The 18032-nt window shown below is 44.1% G+C and overlaps 1 protein-coding gene across 4 annotated transcripts in view; it reads left to right on the top strand.

Moving 5' to 3' along the window:
* The first annotated feature begins 210 nt into the window (after positions 1-210).
* SKI (SKI proto-oncogene) overlaps positions 211-18032 on the top strand; it is a 148665-nt gene continuing 130843 nt past the window's right edge. For 2 of the 4 annotated variants that reach the window (XM_081201516.1, XM_081201513.1), the window contains exon 1: positions 213-2416. In XM_081201516.1, the coding sequence (XP_081057642.1) occupies positions 1466-2416 (951 nt within the window). In that variant the 5' untranslated portion in view covers positions 213-1465. Of the gene's footprint in view, positions 2417-18032 lie in introns of all 4 variants that reach the window. The other 2 variants (XM_081201514.1, XM_081201515.1) reach the window with 2 other exon arrangements.

Below are 18032 nucleotides of genomic sequence, written 5' to 3'. Positions count from 1 at the left end.
CTCCCCATCGCAGCTCTGGGCTGCCTGCCCCCCGCCCGCGCCTTCTTCTGTTTCCCGGTGTGTGTGTGTGCGCGCGCGCGCAGGCGTGTTATGTCTCGCTTGCCTTTTTGCAGAGCGGCTCGGAGGAGGAGGTGGAGGAGGATGAGAACAGAGCCGGAGGGAGGCGGCGCCTGTTCCTGGAAGAGCTCAGCCTGGGGAGTTGGTCACATTCTTGGCTGGGATTCAAGAGCTGAGGCAGACACCAACAAACAGTGAGGTGGGGGGGGCGCGGAGGGGGAGGAGTGCACAGCCAGCCAGCCAGCCAGCCTTGCCTGCCTGCATTAGCTCAGCTCTGAAACACCCTCAGTCTGGGCTGGAGCGTGGAGTTGGGAGGATGTGAGCTGCCACGGCTCCCACATTGAAAAGGAGAAGAGGCGGAAAGCAAAGCCAGCCAGAGAGAAAAAGAAAGAACGAAGCAACTCTTTAAAAGAAAGGAAATCTTCTCTTCCCACCCCCACCCGCAGTTTCAAGGGACCACGAGTAGCAGAGAGAACAAGAGGGGGCGAAGAAGGAAGGAGACGCCTCGCTACAGTAGCAGCCGCCTCGGAATTTTGGAAGGAAGGGGGGGTTTAATTTTATTTTTTTATTTTTTTGCTTTGCCTCACACTACATCATCCCGCTTCCGGAGATCGACCTTCTATATAAAAATACACACACACACGCACATTATTATTTTCCTTTTTAAAAAAACATTTTTTTGGTGGACATGGACAGAAAGGAGCTGACTTCCCCAACGCCAGACGCCGACGCCGCTGCTATTTGGACATCTTTCAAGACCCTCTGGTGCTATTGACTCTCTTCAGCCCCCTTTCCACGTTGTTGCTACAGATTTATTAGCAATTTTTTTGAGGGGGGGGAGGGAGGGAGGTTGATCAGTCGGTTTTGTTTGAGCCTCGTGTGTGTTTGTGTGAACTGAAGACTGCTGGCTTGAATGGAGGTGGGAGGGCAAGCTACTCTTTGAGAAGGCAGTGCGCTTTTTCTTTTTATAACTTTTTCCTCTCCCCCTCCCCGAAGATATAAATATTTCCCCCCTGGATTGGCTCTTCTTTTGCTCCAGTGTATTTAGAACAACAACTAAGAACCCCAAACTTATCGAGGGGGTGTTTGGAAAAGCGGACCAAAAGTAACCCACCGGGAGGAAACGTGTATTTCTTTTTTGGGGGGGCGAATAATATGAGATTCTTGAGTGGCTTCCCTCTCTCCTTCGCCGTCTTCAATGGACAACAACAAATTTAAGAAGAGCGGCGTTTCTCGCCTTTAAAGGAAAGGAAAAACAGAAGCCTGGAAAAGATTTTAAGCGAGGTTCGGTTTAGTTTTTTGCATTGCCTTTGGTGAAAAACCTAGAAAGGAGGAGTTATTATTTTCTTATTGTTGTTGTTTAAAAAAAGGAATAAAAAGGCGGGAGACCACCACAAAATAACCTAAAATGGAGACTGTAAGGAGCAGCTTCCAGCCTCATCCCGGCCTGCAGAAGACCTTGGAACAGTTTCATCTGAGCTCCATGAACTCGCTGGGTGGTCCAGCCGCCTTCTCTGCGCGCTGGGCGCAGGAGCTGCTGTACAAGCGGGAGAACGGCAAGGAGTCCTCGTCCTCGACGTCCTCCTCGGCGGAGCCTGTGCTCCACTTGCCGCCCATCCAGCCGCCGCCGGTGATGCCGGGGCCCTTCTTCATGCCCTCAGACCGCTCGACCGAACGCTGCGAGACCGTCCTGGAGGGCGAGACCATCTCGTGCTTCGTGGTGGGCGGCGAGAAGCGCCTCTGCCTGCCGCAGATCCTCAACTCCGTCCTGCGCGACTTCTCGCTGCAGCAGATCAACGCAGTGTGCGACGAACTCCACATCTACTGCTCCCGCTGCACGGCGGACCAGCTGGAGATCCTCAAAGTCATGGGCATCCTGCCCTTCTCGGCGCCCTCCTGCGGGCTCATCACTAAGACGGACGCCGAGAGGCTTTGCAACGCCTTGCTCTACGGAGGCGCCTACCCGCCGGGGCGCTGCAAGAAGGAGTTCTCCGGGAGCCACCACGGGGCTGCGCTCGAGCTGGAGCTGACCGAGCGGAGCTTCAAGGTATACCACGAATGTTTCGGGAAATGCAAGGGGCTCCTGGTGCCGGAGCTGTATAGCAGCCCTGGCGCGGCGTGCATCCAGTGCCTCGATTGCCGGCTCATGTACCCGCCGCACAAGTTTGTCATCCACTCGCACAAGTCCCTGGAGAACCGGACTTGCCACTGGGGCTTCGACTCGGCCAACTGGCGAGCCTACATCCTCCTCAGCCAGGATTACTCCGGCAAAGAAGAGAAAGCCAGGCTGGGCCAGTGCTTGGATGAGATGAAGGAGAAGTTCGACTACAACAACCGATACAAGAGGAAAGCACCCAGGGTGAGTCCGCTTGGATTTGGTTTTGAGGGATCGGCGCTTAAATTTGGGGATGGGGTCGCTAGAGGATTGGGCTCTTAAAAACTCTGCCGAGATTGCTTAAAAAGAAAGGAAAAAGTGTGTGAACTTCGGTGGCAAGAGTAAGGATTGCAACTGTACAAACTCTGCAGCTAGATACTTGGTGCATCTCTAGCATCTATTATGCGTATCCAGTGAGACCTACTTCTGAATAAAAATGCAGATAGAATTGGCTGCATATTTTACACGGTCCCACAGATAGCCACTTTAAGTGGCTATTGCCTGAACCATGTAGTAGGATCCCGGAAGGGATCGTATATAATCTCTTATTGGACTCCCACCAGTCTGTGGTTCAGGCGATAACTGTTTTAAATAGACCTTGTTCTCTCAGGGATTGGGAGCTATGTAGTGAGAAGGCACTGCATGCTCACTGGGAAATAAGCCTCATTGTGTTCAACTGGGCTACTTCCTAGGTAAATGTGCATCTAGCTGTAAGAGTCCCACATAACTCTTTCTGAAAGGAGTAATGTGTGTGAGAGAGCAGCTGGAAAAACCTGCTGCATTCACCTCAAGGATGCTTATACCATGCATGCAAACTTTGGTGAAGCATGGCCCTAGGTGTGCAGACTCAGAAGTGAATCCAGTGGGACTTAGTAATCAGAAAAGGATCTTAGGATTGTACTTCTAGAGAATAAAGAACTCTGTCAGACTTATTTAGGAATAGAAATAGGATTGTGCTGATAGGTTCTTAAGGTGAATCACATTGGGCTGCTTTGTCCTTTTTTCTTTTCAAACAGTCTCAAGGGAGCTGGCTTTTTCTTTTGAAATATACCCTTTGGTCTTTCTTATTTTGGGGTATATTTACTTCTGTAGACTAGCAGGGCTCTCTACTGGACTTTAACCACAGCAGCAAAATTGGATTTGTTTAAAAATCCTTGTAACCAATCTGTCTTTTTCGGGGGGGGGGGGAGTCCACACATTTACCATTATTCTGTTCACTTTTCTTGTTGCAAACTTAAATACTGTACATTTTACTGTACTGTACATTCCTGTTTAAACAGGACACAAAAGGTGGCCTACCATATTCTGCCCTTGGGTTTTGCATCTTAACAAACTCAAATAGGTATATGTGGTGCTACAAATAGGGCAAGGAAAGATGAATTGAATGAATGAATGAATTGATTATCTACAGGCAGAAATCACTGGCTTCTATCCTTAGGATTAATCTCAAAACTTGACAAATGTAGTGACTGAAACGAGAGCTGAAAAGCTTCTAAATGTATTGCATTGGCAGGATAAACAAACACACAACCAGATAGATTCCAGACAGTGGAGGCTGGTCCATTAGGGCAAATGAGGCATCTCCCCACCAACCTCAGTCTGTCCTCAGCCAGCCCCCACCTGCTTGCTTTCTGATTTACAACTAGTCCAGGGGGTGGCACTGCCTGTCAGATTCCTCCTCCAGTCATTGTTACCCTTGCAGAACTCAGCAGCCAAGATGATGGGGACAAAACTAAAATTAGTTGGCTCTCCCTGTTATTGGCTCTGACCGCATCTACTGTGTGGGCTCCATGCCTTCCTCCCTTCCAGTCACAATAGGCACCAGCCACCACTGATCCCAGGATGTTCCAATCCAGGGTACTTGCAGATGCTGTTGATATATGTGTGCAGACTACATAGTGTATTTTTGGTGCTCTGTAGCATCTCTCCTGATGCTAGTTTGTGTATGGGTTATATTTACACTAAGGAAATGGATGTGTCCTGGGACAACTGCTGCAGCAAGCTTTAAAGTATGACAGGCAATTGCGGAGTCTGCCCAGCCAGACAGCTAGGTACTCTTTAATCTGCAGCAGTATTCAATTTCCAGACTTCTCAAAGTTGGTGACTGGGTGAGAAAGTTGGGAGGGGAGACCTTGTGTTGGCATCAGTCCTGCTCAGTGGGGGTACTTATGCTATGGGGTAGCTTGAAAAAAATGCCCAGGGTCAGACAAGACATCTGATTATTCAAAAGAATGCAAGGTGCAGCAAAGGAGAAAGGTCTAGTTAACTCCTTAACTGCACAGACTTTTTTGATAGTCATGGGAAATTATAGGGTATCAAAGGAGACTCATTTAATACTTATTAAGGGAATGTTCAGTTCAGACTTCTTCCCCTTCCCGCTCCCCTTTAAACTCCCACACACCTATTTTGGAGAGAATGTGCAAGCACCCACATACATCTGGAGATAAAGGCATGTGCAGCTTCTCCTTTTGGGAAACAGGCTGAATGCGCATACAAACAGCAACAGCAACAGAAACCCACCAGGCTTTGGGATATCTTTCCATTCCTGTCTATTTGGCTATTTCCCCTTTCAAAGTGAAGGAAGTAGTTCTTGTTTTCTCCTTAGTTCCCCTCCTCCTCCACAGATTCAGCATAAGAGCTATTGTAGGTCTAAAGACCCACATTATTTATCATGTGCTGCTAATGGCTTGTCTGTCTTCAGCTAATCATATGCTAAAAGTGGCTGTTTGGGGCATATGAATGGAAAGTGGAGGTGCACTGAGAATGCAGGGGCACATTTTTAAAAAATATGCATCTTTTTGAAGGCTTGTGGGACAACCAACTTCTCTTTCCATTCTGGGAAGCACAAAGAAATAATATTTCTGTGCCTAAACTCTTGAGTGTTCTTGCACAACTTTATTTATAGTGTCATATTAATCATAGCTGTTTGTACATATTTAGCCCCCCCCCCATTGTAATGGACTTCCATTTTTATGGTTTTCAGTTACCATTTCAATTGTGTTTCTGAATGACTTTTGGATATATGAAAGAGAATAATGAATTGATTTATGAAAGAAATCAGAAACTAGCATAGAAATTCTCAGTAACTTCAGGGTGTGTATGTGTGTGTATCTGGCCCACTACTTTTTTTTTTAAGGCATCCAGCAAATTGGTCCAGGATTGGTGTGAAGCTTGAGACCAAATTAAAACCTTGGTCTCAGTACTGACCATAATACATTGCTTGAAATACTGTTTTCCCATCAGACTGAAATGGGCAGCCTTTGCTTTTCCTCAGTTGTGAGGCAGCTGTGGTGGAAAGAAAGCCAGGATATGCATATATCTCTGCCTGTGCCCCAAGAATGGGATGGAGTTGAAATATTATTTCACCTCGCTTCCCAAGGTGAGTTGTTTCAAGACTTTTAACTATGGCTAGAAGAACTTGTGTTTTTGCTCTTGAGAAGACTTTGCTGGCAGGTAGGCCACCTGTCTGGCATCCCAACAAAAAGCTGCTTCTCTCCCATTCATTTTTCCATCAGACATAGCCAAAGGGATATTGCATGTTTTGTGCTGTAGCAGATAGCCATGCTGGGAGCAAAACAATAACCACATACAAACACACACAGAGCTGCAGGGTTGGTAGACTGTGGCCAGAGGCAAATAACATTGAAATAAAATTGAGGTCGCCTAGGGAGGAAATGGTGGTGGAAACCTAACCAATCTTGTGTTTGGCTGTTTGCATTTACTATGTTTAAGTTCTGTCTGCATCTCATCCTTAAGCTCTCTGTGTGTGTCTTTTGCTCACAGCTGTCTGCAAATCATGGGCCTCTGTGGGTTTTTGCCTTGTGTGCCCTGCATAATAATGATGATGATCCTTCTTGGGAGTGTGTCCCAGCTGTTGGATGGGGACAATGTGGATTGTTTGAATACAAAGAGGTAGGGGTGATCCTACCCCGCCCCCCAGGGTTTGTGGGAGTTAGTTGGTAGTAAGATGACTTTATGTGGCTCTCCTGCAGTAAGCTTTGGAGAATAGTTCCCCAAAGTGGACTGTGAGATAAAAAAACACATCTGCCTTATACCCAGCGGAAGCTGCAGCTGCCTCACCAACCACATTCTGCCCTCAGCCAGCCTCCTCCTTATAATCTAAAGCAAGTTCAGTGGGTGCCAGCTTCCTTCTCCTCAGTATCACCCCTGCAGAATTCAGCAGGGAAGAGGATAGGGACAAAATCAGAATTAGTTAACCCTTCCTGTCATTAGCGCTGAGCCTATCTACTGTCTGGGCTCTCTGGATTCATTCCTACCAATCACAGTAGATACTAGCCATCACTGCTCTTATACTGAGTCAGACCACTGGTGCATTTAGCTCAGGACTGGTGACATTGGCTCTCCAGGGGTTCAGATGGGATCTTTTGTCAGCTGTGCCTGTAAATGCCATGGACTACACCTTGTGAAAACTCCACTGAACCTAATGTCCCTGATGTCTCTTTGTTGAGTTGCTGAAAGCTTTCTGTGGTGGGTCTGTGAGATGCATTTTTCTCCTGCTGCTGGATTCTGCCTGCATATGCAAAAGTTGATGTTGGGCTGTAATTTGAAGCCCAGTGATATTCTCCCTCCATAAGCAGAGGCAATACACCCCTTGACTCCTCAGATACTGAGAACATAGGAAGCTGGTTTGTATTGCATCAGGCAACCTATCTAGCTCAGTATTGTCTACACTGACTGGCAGTGGCTCTTCAGGGTTTAGGCGAGAAGTCTTTCTCAGCCCCACATGGAGATGCTGGGGATTGAACTTGGACTCTTCTACATACCATTGAGCTATGACCTTTCTCCAATAACACAGGATAACTCTTTCCTTTGCAAGCCTCCCAGATGCATTTGCTTATCTAAGAAAATACTGGAGTTTGGTGCAATTGTCTGCTGCAAGACAATTCTTGTGCTCACATATTGGCATACTTTTGTGTTCAGTAACACCTGGGACTATTCTACCCATGCAGCAACCCTAGGAGGGGGAAAGGGTGTGTGTGTTTCAGCTTCTTTTGGTACCTCCCACCTTGAGTTTGGTTTCTCCTAGCATGTTATTTGTTTGCATTCCTAGGGCTTAATCATTCCTTTGTGGAGTTCTTCAAATCCCCTAAGCCACATCACCTTTTGGACTTTGTTCTTTTACCTTCTCCCCCGCCCCCTCCAACACATTCATTGTTGAGCTTTCCCTCCTCCCTGTCCCACCCCCCAAGAGTCTTTCCTCATCTTCTAACTGGTTCCTGCATCCTGGTCAACTGTATATGTGAAAATAATTTTGTTCAAGAATGAGTTTCACCAGTCTCTTCCCCCTCCTGCCCATGTTGTTCCAATCACAGTCTGTTTGATACATGTCTGCTCTCCTGTTTGCTATGTCACTGTGGTGATGAAACATGCTGCTTAGAAGGGGCCTTGTTGGTTCGCAGGCCATGTAGTCCTGGGATCCTGTCATTTGATCTGGGTTGCCATTTGGAACACTACAAATAATTTGACATTCAGTTTGAGGAGCCATGGCTCAGAAGTATAACACATGTTTTGCGTGCAAAAGGTCCTAGTTTCAATCCCCAGAAACCTCTGTTTGTGCTATGGAATTGCAGTCTTTAATGTGCCCTCTAGATATTGTTTGGCTGTAGTTTCCCATCATCCCTTACCACTGGCCATGTAGGAATGGCCATCGCTCAAGGGGAGAGCATCTGCTTTGCATGCCAAAGGTCCCAGGTTCAATCTCTGGTAGGGCTGGGAGAAATTCCCTGTCTGAAAACCTAGACTGAGTCACTGCCAGTCAGTGCAGACAATCCTGAGCTACACTGAGTGTGAGGCAGCTTTCTGTGTTCACATTTTGCACAATGCGCATGTTCAGTAAAACTATATAAAATCAAGGTTGTTCTTTTCATGCTTTATATTTTTCCTACATGGATGTTGGAGAGGAGGGGAAACAGGTAAAATGTAATGCCTGGAAGTCACACACCTGATTATTTTCCTGTGTACAGTCATTGGAAAACTCTTGCCAGTTATGGCTTTCATCCTGAACACTTTTGTGAAAAAAAACCCATGTCTGAAGTAGCTGTCAGATTAAGGGAAGAAAAGAGGAAATAAGCAGATACACACCTTTCTATGCAGCAGCATTCCCTCAGGCCTGGTGTTCCCTGAGGTAGGATGAATGTTCTGGATTGTCATATGCAAACAAGCACAGCGAAAGTTCCTGCTTCTGTTTCATAATAATAATAATAACAATCCCTCCCAAGCCAGTGAAAGGTGTAGCAGCAAGAGATCAAAGAGCGGAAACCTATTCATGCTGAGGTAATGCAGCTTTTGGAGTGATCTTGTGAGACCATTGAGGCTTTTTGCATTTTGTAGTGGTTGTAATCCAGCCAGCTGGGAATTTGTGGTGGCGGCAGCAGCAAAAAGAACTCCTTGTGCCCTCCAGGCGAAATGACTCTCCACCACTGCAACCTTGGAACTGCTGCATGCCTTAAAGAAGAGATGGTTACACACCTCCACACAGCATGTGCCCCCTCCAATTTTCTTTGTCTTCTGCAAACCAGGCCTTTGTGTAGATGTCTAATTGTGCAGGTATGAATGTGAAGGATTGTGCTCCTCCCTAGGCTTTTTAGGCCATTGTGGGACAGCAGCTGTGCTAGAGTTTGACTTAGTGTGTTGTCTCCAAACCCAGGATTGTGTTTAGGGTCCTTCCTCCTTAACCATGACCTGTAACCATTGAATTGTGGACTCAGGTGACACACTAAACCAATTCTTGGCTTTATACTACCATCCTTCAATGACCCAAAAAAACCCTGGGGAGGAGCAAAGCAGCTTTGATCTCCTTGGGAGCCATTGTGTGTATGTGCTAAGCCATAGTTTGGCTGAGCATGTAGTGTGGAAGTGGACTCAGTTTGGGGCCTTGGCTGGCCCTGGAGTGCATGCTCTATGTATGCCTGCAGGCATCTGGCTGGTGGCTTGTTGGCATGTATTGGCTAGAGGAGATAGGAAGCAGGAGTGAATGGGCAGCATGCAATATAAGCCAGCCTGTTGCTTTAAAAAAAATTCCTGTTCAGTTCTGTGGTGAAGCCTTGGGTCACCCACAAAGTTAGGAAGCATGTGTTGGTCATGGTTCCAATCTGGTATGGTTCATGAACCTTCTCCACTCCTGCCGCCAATTAATAACATTAATTTATTTTAGCAGAGTAGACTTAGAACATAAATCAATTTGCCTGTCAATTAGTAAAAGCAATTTCTTAATACATATGCTTGGCTGTAATTTTTTTTTAAATGTATGGGTGGACCTTGCAACGCTAAGTAAGACCTATGTAAAATTTAATTGCTTATGTTCCTTTCTCCACATTTTTCTCATGGGGGGAAAGGAAGGCATTATATATAGGAAAGGAAGATATATATTTTCAAACCTGAGGAGAAAACATTTCCATCTTTGTGCAGGTAAGCTTTGCATTCCATTCTGCTGCCTCAGGCAACTTTTCACACAATGGTCTTCAGTTTGCAAGGAGCCTGGAAAATAATAGGACCAACATTAATACACTGCTGATTTGGGATGGGGGTGGAGGAGACTGTTTTTACATGAAGTGGGGTGGGGGAAACCATGAAGGGCAACTTTTCTTTGCTTACTGGAGGCATGCTGTGTCCCCCCCCCCCCTGCTCTAGGTTTCATGACAAATATTTAAGAGTACAGGGAAGGATAAAGAATCTAGTGTATCTATAAGAGGGGCATTTACTCTAAGCATAGTTTATAAACTGCTTTGACTGGGAAGATAGGATGTACATTCTACAAATAAAAAGTATTATAAGGTCAATATCTAGGCTGTTAGTGGAAGGACTGTAGCTCACATGCTTTTCTTGCAAAAGATCCCAGGCTCAAATGCTGGCATTTCCATGTAGTGCAAGCCTGAAACCCTAGAGAGCTGCTGCCAGTCGTTGTAGACAGTACAGTATGCCCCAAACTTCTGTGCAACTTACTTATGCAATTGCAAGCTTGCATGCTTTGGCGAAAAACAAACAGAAAGAGGATGAGAGACTGGGGAAAAGGAGCTGTGTGAGATCTCATAAGAGCTTCCAGAGCCCTCATATGACCTTCCTAGAGCCCAGAAAGCAAGGGAGAGGGCTTTAAAACTGCAGGGAAACTTGGCATGGAAGGAGCATTTTAAGCCCTCCACCTTGCTTATTGGCCTATACGAAGGTCACATGAGGGCTCTGGAAGGCCATGAGAGGCTCCTGCGATCTTGCTCTTTCAGCATGCCGGTGTTGAACAGGCAGGAATGACTGCATGGAGGGAGTGGTTCCAGGGGTCTTCCTTGCACAATTTTGCCTTTGCGTGTGGGTCCCCAGAACGTAACCTCTGCAGAAGTTTTGGACCTACTGTACTGGGCTAGATGGAACCATGGGACTGATTTAATATATGGCAGCTTCCCAGGAGAGTGGCAGGCACCCTCACTGTATTGTTTAGAATGCCTGCTGAAAACTTTGTGGTTTCCCCCCCTCCATTTCAGCAAGCAAATCTAGACACATAATTTACTTATTTATGTTTGTTTTAGTGTTTTTTATCTGTGTTTTATTAATGCTTTGTGTATTTTTAAAAGTTCTGTGGATGTTAGCTGTGTTTTATTGATAATTTTGTTACGCACACCTCTTAGAGTTTTGTGATTAAGCGGACTATAACTTTTTCTAAATGAAAGATGGGAATTCCTCTTCTAAGATTATGCTTGCACTGAGGTGTGTGTGTCTTCTGTAAAAAGAAAGGAAGAATGGTATTTGCATTCAATCATGTGTCCAATGAATGGAAGGCCTCCTTCTGTCAGTGCAATTTCCTTCTGTGAATGGATGCGATACAACCTAGTGTTTCCCCCCCCCATACGCAGGTTCAATCAATAGATTAATCAGCTAAAACGTGTACATTCAATTAAAATTTATTTAATTGGGTAGCAGCTGAGCATTTAATGAAACATTTTTGTTCATATTAGAACACAGCACAACACAACAGTGCCCAGTGACTTACCCACCCCACATCCATGACCCATTTTCTTTACAGAAGAAATGTTCAGAGTGGCGGATTATTTTCAAAACGTCTCTAGCAAAACCCTCAGTGGTTAATATGTATTTTTGTGACTAAGAAGATTCAAGCACCAGCACATAATAGTAAGGGCAGTTTCTTGCTACTAATGCAAGAAATGGGTGGCATCTTGATGTGGATTCCAGTGGCATTGCCTGACTAGGCAAGATCAGGCCTGAGTAGTGAAAAGAGTAATTTTTGTGCCTTTCCATACCTCCCCCTCCCCCCAACCTCTGCTTAAGTTAGTGGTATCATGTTAAAAGAATAAGGTCATAGACTCAGATTGCTGCTTGCTTTCCCAACCCCTTTTCCACCAGCCAGTTTGTGTAATGTCTGTCTGAAACAGTTGAGTAAGGGCATTGAAATAGCAGACAGGATATCAAGTGTTAGGAAGTCTGGGTTAAGTATAACAGAGGCTCCAGTATATGCGGATGGGTTCAGGAGAGCAATCCTTCCAGATTCAATGACAGGTTAGCTGCTCTTGAAGCGAGGCCCACCTGAACCCCAGAAGTGCCTGTTGTCTTTCAACTCAAGCATACCCCATTAATTTTTCTGTGTGGTTTATTAATGCTGTGCTCTGCCCAGGGAGGTGTCAGGCCAGCCCCTTGATTTTGATCTCTGGACTCTTTCCTTCCTCTCTCTTCACTGAAATGGTTGCACAAACTGTAACCTCATCCTCACTCTCCAAAAGGCTTGCGCAACTTTAAGGTGGATTTCCCCCATTGTTAAATTATTCAAGCTTTAAAATGAAATATATTTTAAGCAGCTTTGCTACATTTTGTGGAGCTTGCTTTGCAAGCAGTTTATTATTTTAAATCTTTAAATGGACACCTGAAAGAATAGGGAGGAATTTTTTACTTTATATTTGCATTGATACCTAACATTTGAACATTCATTCCTGTTTAATATCCTCTTTTACCAGAATAGTTTTTTTTTAAATATAAAGAGCAATGGGTTGTACCTAGCTATTATTCACCCATTGATATTAATGAAACTAAGTTAATAATACCCATTAATTTCAGTGGATCTACTCTGAGTAGGACTAGCATTGGTCCAGTATCTTCTTTTGGTGGCTGAATGCACAAAAGCACACAGAACAGCTAGTTTCAGAAAAGTGTTGACATAATCTTGACATAATCCCTGACTTTGAAATAAGGTTCAGCCACTTCAGGGAGCTCTTGTTTGCTGACTTTTGCCCAACATTTGCCTAGGAGCATTCTTCTAAAAATTAGAAACAAGGATAGAAACAAGTTTTTTCTTCAATATTGGATTATGTCGGCTTTTAAAGTTGTTGGCCAGGATCCAAAGAACTGTGTCTAAATTTTTGAACTTTTCAACAGTATCCCTTCCACCCCCATGCCATATGGCAACCTGCTTTTGAAATTCAGGGGAGTTTCAAAAGCTGTTTGTGATATGGCACAGGGATCTGTTCAGAGGATGATGGGTGGAAACAAACTCCTGGATGCATACAAAATATTGAGCTGTGTTTTAAGTCTCTCCCCACTCCCCGCTCTCTAAATGTGTGATTATACAAGATGGCAATGTCTCAGGCCATTTTTTTTTATCCTGCAAAGAAATCAGATGTCCAAACTATGCTAATTGTTGTGAGGCTCTCCTCTTTATGATCCTTGTGCTAACATAAGGGCTGTCCTGCTGGATCAGACCAAATGCCCATCTTTCCCAGCATCCTGTTTCCAGAGTAGCTGGCTTGCTGTTTTTGGGAAGCTCACAAGCAAGGAACAAAGGAGATGGCCAACCCCCGTATGATGTTTGCCCCACAGAGTATAGTATTTGTAAGCACACACTGCTTCTGTAAGGTATGGGTGCCAGCTGGCCATTTGCCATGGGATTGTAAACTCATGGGAGCATGCTTAAATATATTTGCACCTAAACCAGTGATTGGAAACCCGCAGCCTTCCACATGTGATAGGATTCCAGCTTCCATCAGCCCAGTGACCAGTATGAATAAGAATAAAGAATCTTTATTTGCGTCAGCCATCGGCCATAGCAATAAAACAACAATACGACACACAAAGAATAAAACTAAAAAGTCAATTATATAAAATACATTTTAGGGGACGACAAAATAATAGTAGCAAAACATAACGATAATAATAGTAAAATCCTAGGAGAGGAATCTGGGCGACGACGCTAATGTCACTCAGGTAGCAGCTCTCAATCTCATTGCTCTCTCGACAAATTTGGCAACCTTCTCTGTTGTCAAGCCGTTCTGGTCGGCCAGGAGTGAGAACAGCTTGGCTTCGCAAGAGTGGCCCGGGATGGCAGACAGGAGCGGCGCGATGGTCTCGTCTCTGAGATCTTTATATAGGGAGCAAGACAAGAGGACGTGTGACACAGTCTCCACGCAGCCAGCTCCACAGGGGCAGAGCCGGTTCTCAAATGAAGTTCCTTGATATCTACCCTCAAGAACAGCCGAGGGTAACATATTTAGTCTGGCCAGTGTGAAGGCCCGTCTGAGTTTTGGAATGGTTAAGGTAGACAAATAAGGTGCCCGAAAATCAAAGTGGGAGGGGGGCAGATAAGCGTACCAAGCACTAAATTTCTTAATATAGGCCATAGTGACCAGTATGGTCATTCGTCAGAGGTGAATGGAGTTGTAGTCCAGCAACATCTCTAGAGAGTCCTCTTACCTGGTACATAGGTGGCTGTTAGTTTTTTCAGACATAAAACTTGGCACTCAGTGAAATAGGTTATTCTTAAGAAGCATTTTTAAAGCTGTTGGCTAGTTCAGTGTGTCCCAAAGCTTTGGTAATTGTTCCTGTGTGGATTGAAAATCTTCAGCTGCACCTCATGTAGGGTAAAATAGGTACTGAATTATATTACTTCACCTATACCTCTATTTGAAATCTGGATGATTCAGTTTTGCGTATTTAAACAAGGTAAGTATACTTTATGGCATTTTCTTCACCTTGTTTATAACCTGGAGGTAAACTCTTAATTAATAGGTCTAGGAATTAGGAGTCTATCGTAATAATACATTCAACATCAGAAGCATTATACTGCTTTGAGAATTTATTGTGAACCCTATTTTTTTCATATATTAGTGTGGATTGGTTTTAATAGGAAGTCTAGATTTTTATTTCCTTGTCTGTAAGTCATTTCCAGTTCCAAGAACGTGCCATCATTACGTCTCAGTCACCACATCCCAAGCGGGTCCTTTTTTATTGAGCGTCTGTACCGCAAACCACAAAGTTTAAGGTATGGGGTTTTCTGCCTCCATTCAGGCAGTCTCTGAGAAGGACCTCAGCTTGAAACCCTAGCAATACAGAGCAATACAGTTGAGTTGTGAGGGGAGTCAACCCACTTCCTGCCTTGAGTGGGAAGGTGATGGGTGTGTCTCATAGGAACATTGTTTCTGTTTCACTGCTATGTTACCCTTATGGCTATTTACAAATGTGTGCACAGTATCATCATGGCCAGTGGGGAAAGGGATATTGGCAAATGGGAGAGGTTTGGGGGATACTGATAATATTCTCTTCTTTCTGTACAAACCTGTGGGGGCATTAAGAGTATTCACTACATTTATCTGTTGCCTTATGTAATCAGCCTCTAGATGATGCACAACAAGTGATATAAAACAAGAGTGGAAAGAAAAATGTCAAAACACAAACAGTTCAGAATAATAAACAAGCCAAGCAGCAAATACAAGCAGTTTTTTAACATACAAAAACCTAGAAGACGCACACACATATGCTAAAACAAACCAATTGACATCAAACTGAGTAGAGACTAACATCAGTTGATGTCGTAACACTAACATGTTAAGAAGATATTCAAAGGCTTGGGATAATAGAAATAACTTTGCTGAAAAGTTGGTTGTCACATGGGTCTCTCTACAAAAAGGAGGCCAACACCAAGCAGACATTCTGAGGCACTCTCTACCTTATGATGTGAAGCAGACAAGGATTCAGGATTGGAGATTTTCTCTTGTTGAACCTGCTTCTCATATATGCTTAGCTGGTGCCAACTTTGTTATCTTTTTGGCACCAGATGAATACCATGTTATTCACTTCTAGTTACCAATATTTACAAATTGTCTATCTGCATATATGTGTTGCAGAGCAGTGTGTAGGAGGACCTACTGGAAGGAATACTCATCTGAAATAGTGTGTGTATGGGGGTTTGACTAGATGACTCTTGGGGTCCCCTTCCAACACTACAGTTCTATGCTTCTATGAAATGAATGTATTTTCACTTAAATGAAGCATTTCTAAGAAATGTTGTTCATTAACAGAAAAGGGTCTCTTATCCCCTGCATTCTTAATCCACGTTCTTTTCCTGATGCCTACAGTGTGTAAGGCTCCTGTCTCAAAACACTACAGCAACTCTTACTTATATGCAAGAGGTCTTTATTCATGGTAATAGTGTTGCAGGCTCAGCAGCATGCGCAAGGTCCAGAAATAAAGATTACATGGCTTTATCTAGTGCAAGTCTTACTCAGAATAAACCCATTGAAATTAATGGATATGACTAATTTAAGCTTAGTAATTTCGATAGATCTACTCTGAGTAGGATTTAGTTAATAAATAAAACCCACAACTGTCCTTTCTGCTGTATAATTTTACCCATGAGTGCATGCTTGGGGCTTTTGACAGAACAGAAACAACTGAAATGTGATACTACACAAAGAAGGTTAACTGAAGGAATCTCTGCATTTTTAAAAAAATCTTTGCTTCATAACTTGAACATTAATTCATTTTTAAATTGTTCCATTTCTCTTCTTTCTTTGAGTGGATTAAAAGTGTGACAGGAAATTAAAGGAATTGAGAATAACATATTAAGCATTTATAAGTGTTCATAGCATTTTTGCAGACTCACACCCCAAATGTAGTTTTTTGAGTCACATAAACCATGGTTGGTTGCAACTGTGTAGACTCTTACACATGGAATTTTGTGCGTAGTTATGTTTGTGTATGGAAATTAGAAGTTGAGAACACAGATTCTAGCAAACCATTATTTCTAATAAGCCACTGTTGTTTCTGTTGAGTATCTTATCACAATGGCACATACTACATTTGCAGTATTCTTGTAAGGCAACATCAATAAATATCTTGAAATCTGTTTTAATATTTAAACTGGAAACCTCTTTCACACTCTCTGTCCCCTTGTCCCCTAGTCTTTTCCCTATGAAGTCTAAATAGGCTTAGGATCGGTGATAACCTAAAATATGCATTAGTAAACTGACATGCCAGTTCTGCATTGCATAATGCAGAGCTGAGCAACCCCACTTGAGTAGTTGAGAATCCATGAATGGAACTAAACAGAACTGTTAATCTGGATGAGGGGGGGGGGGGAGTCTTTTCACACAAGGAGAGGTGTTGTTTCCACATGAAGCATCTGGGGATTTGGGGCCTCTCACCCAGCTGCACTATGTATATGAGGATGCCAGATTCATACATTTGGCTGTGTGTAAAATATCTTGGCTCTTTGGGGATAGCTTACACTTGTCAGTCAAAGACCTTGAAAAGAGCCCCTTCTATTTGTGTGCCTGTATTCGTTTGTCAGATTTGCATGAAAACAGCTCCTTTGTTACTCAGAAGAGACCTGTGGTTATTTAGGCTCTCCCTAGGCTCACTCCTCTGAAATCATAATCCTCTGTGACATCACAATTATTTGCCACAGTGACCATAGTGATGTCACAAAGCAAGGAAGAAGGGTAGTGGTAAAATGATCTACTTCCCAGCCTCTGGGAGAAATGTGTGTGTTAAATCCCCCAAAGGGGGAAAGATTTAGAACTTCTCCAGAGTGTTTTGCAGCGAGGCCCCATTGGGTGAAAATTCCCTGCATTGGTTTCCTGCAAAGACCTTACCACAATGTATAACTGGTTGCCAAATTTGCTCTGTTAATTATAATGGAAGACCCTCAAGGGGCCTATTTATGTTTTGGCACCAGTCACCATTTGGAAAGGTTGCTGCTAAATATTTTGTGGTCAATTGCAAACCAGAATTTGCTTTCTTGGGAAAACTCCCCCCGCCCTACCACACTCCTCATCTGTTTATAGAAGGTTGGCACTGAACAATGCCTTCTCTGAACTGTGAGGTTGCCATTACCAGATCGGCGTTTCCCCCCCTTCATTTGGATGCAGTCTTAAACTTTGCCTCCCCTCCCCTTTCCCCTTCCAGACTCTGCACAGCCTCAATGCATCCTGGGACTTCCCTTTTGCTGAATGAGCTTCTTGTGTGACAGGGAGGAAACAAGGTCCCACTTGGATTGATAGGAGATAGGGAGGAGATGAGGCAGTCAGCAAGGGAGAGCAAACCAGCAGGCATGCAGTAGCAAAGGGGACATCCTGCTTTATACACAGACTACAGCAAGTGAGAATCAGATTTTGTTTTTGTTTCTTACCATTAGCGCTGCCCACAACCAGTCCATAACAAGGCAGTTTTCTGGAAAACCAGAGCAAAGAAGAAGAAAAAAGGCATGTTAATGCCTGCTGGGAGATGAAAGGGCATAACTCATTAAACAAACACCTAACTCATTTCTCTGGAAGATTGGAAGGCATAGACCCTAACCCCAATCTTGAGAGTGTTGGTTTTAGGATGGCGTAACACCATCAACTTCAAACGATTCTGCTCTTGATTTACATTGGAGTGGTGTCTGAATCAAGCCCTGAGATGCAATCTCAGACCTTTTATGTGCCTCTTGCCATTCCTTTGCTCTGGCTGAGAAGATTAGATGCCATTTGTGCAACAGCAGAGTTAGCAATGTGGTATTTTAAATCCTTTTGTGGAATAGAGGTGGTGGTGC

This window comes from Podarcis bocagei, assembly GCF_964188305.1.
Source record: "Podarcis bocagei genome assembly, chromosome: 7".
In the NCBI taxonomy this organism is placed as follows: domain Eukaryota; kingdom Metazoa; phylum Chordata; class Lepidosauria; order Squamata; family Lacertidae; genus Podarcis; species Podarcis bocagei.
Note: the sequence above shows the minus strand (reverse complement) of the source record. Positions and strands in the feature narration are given on the sequence as shown.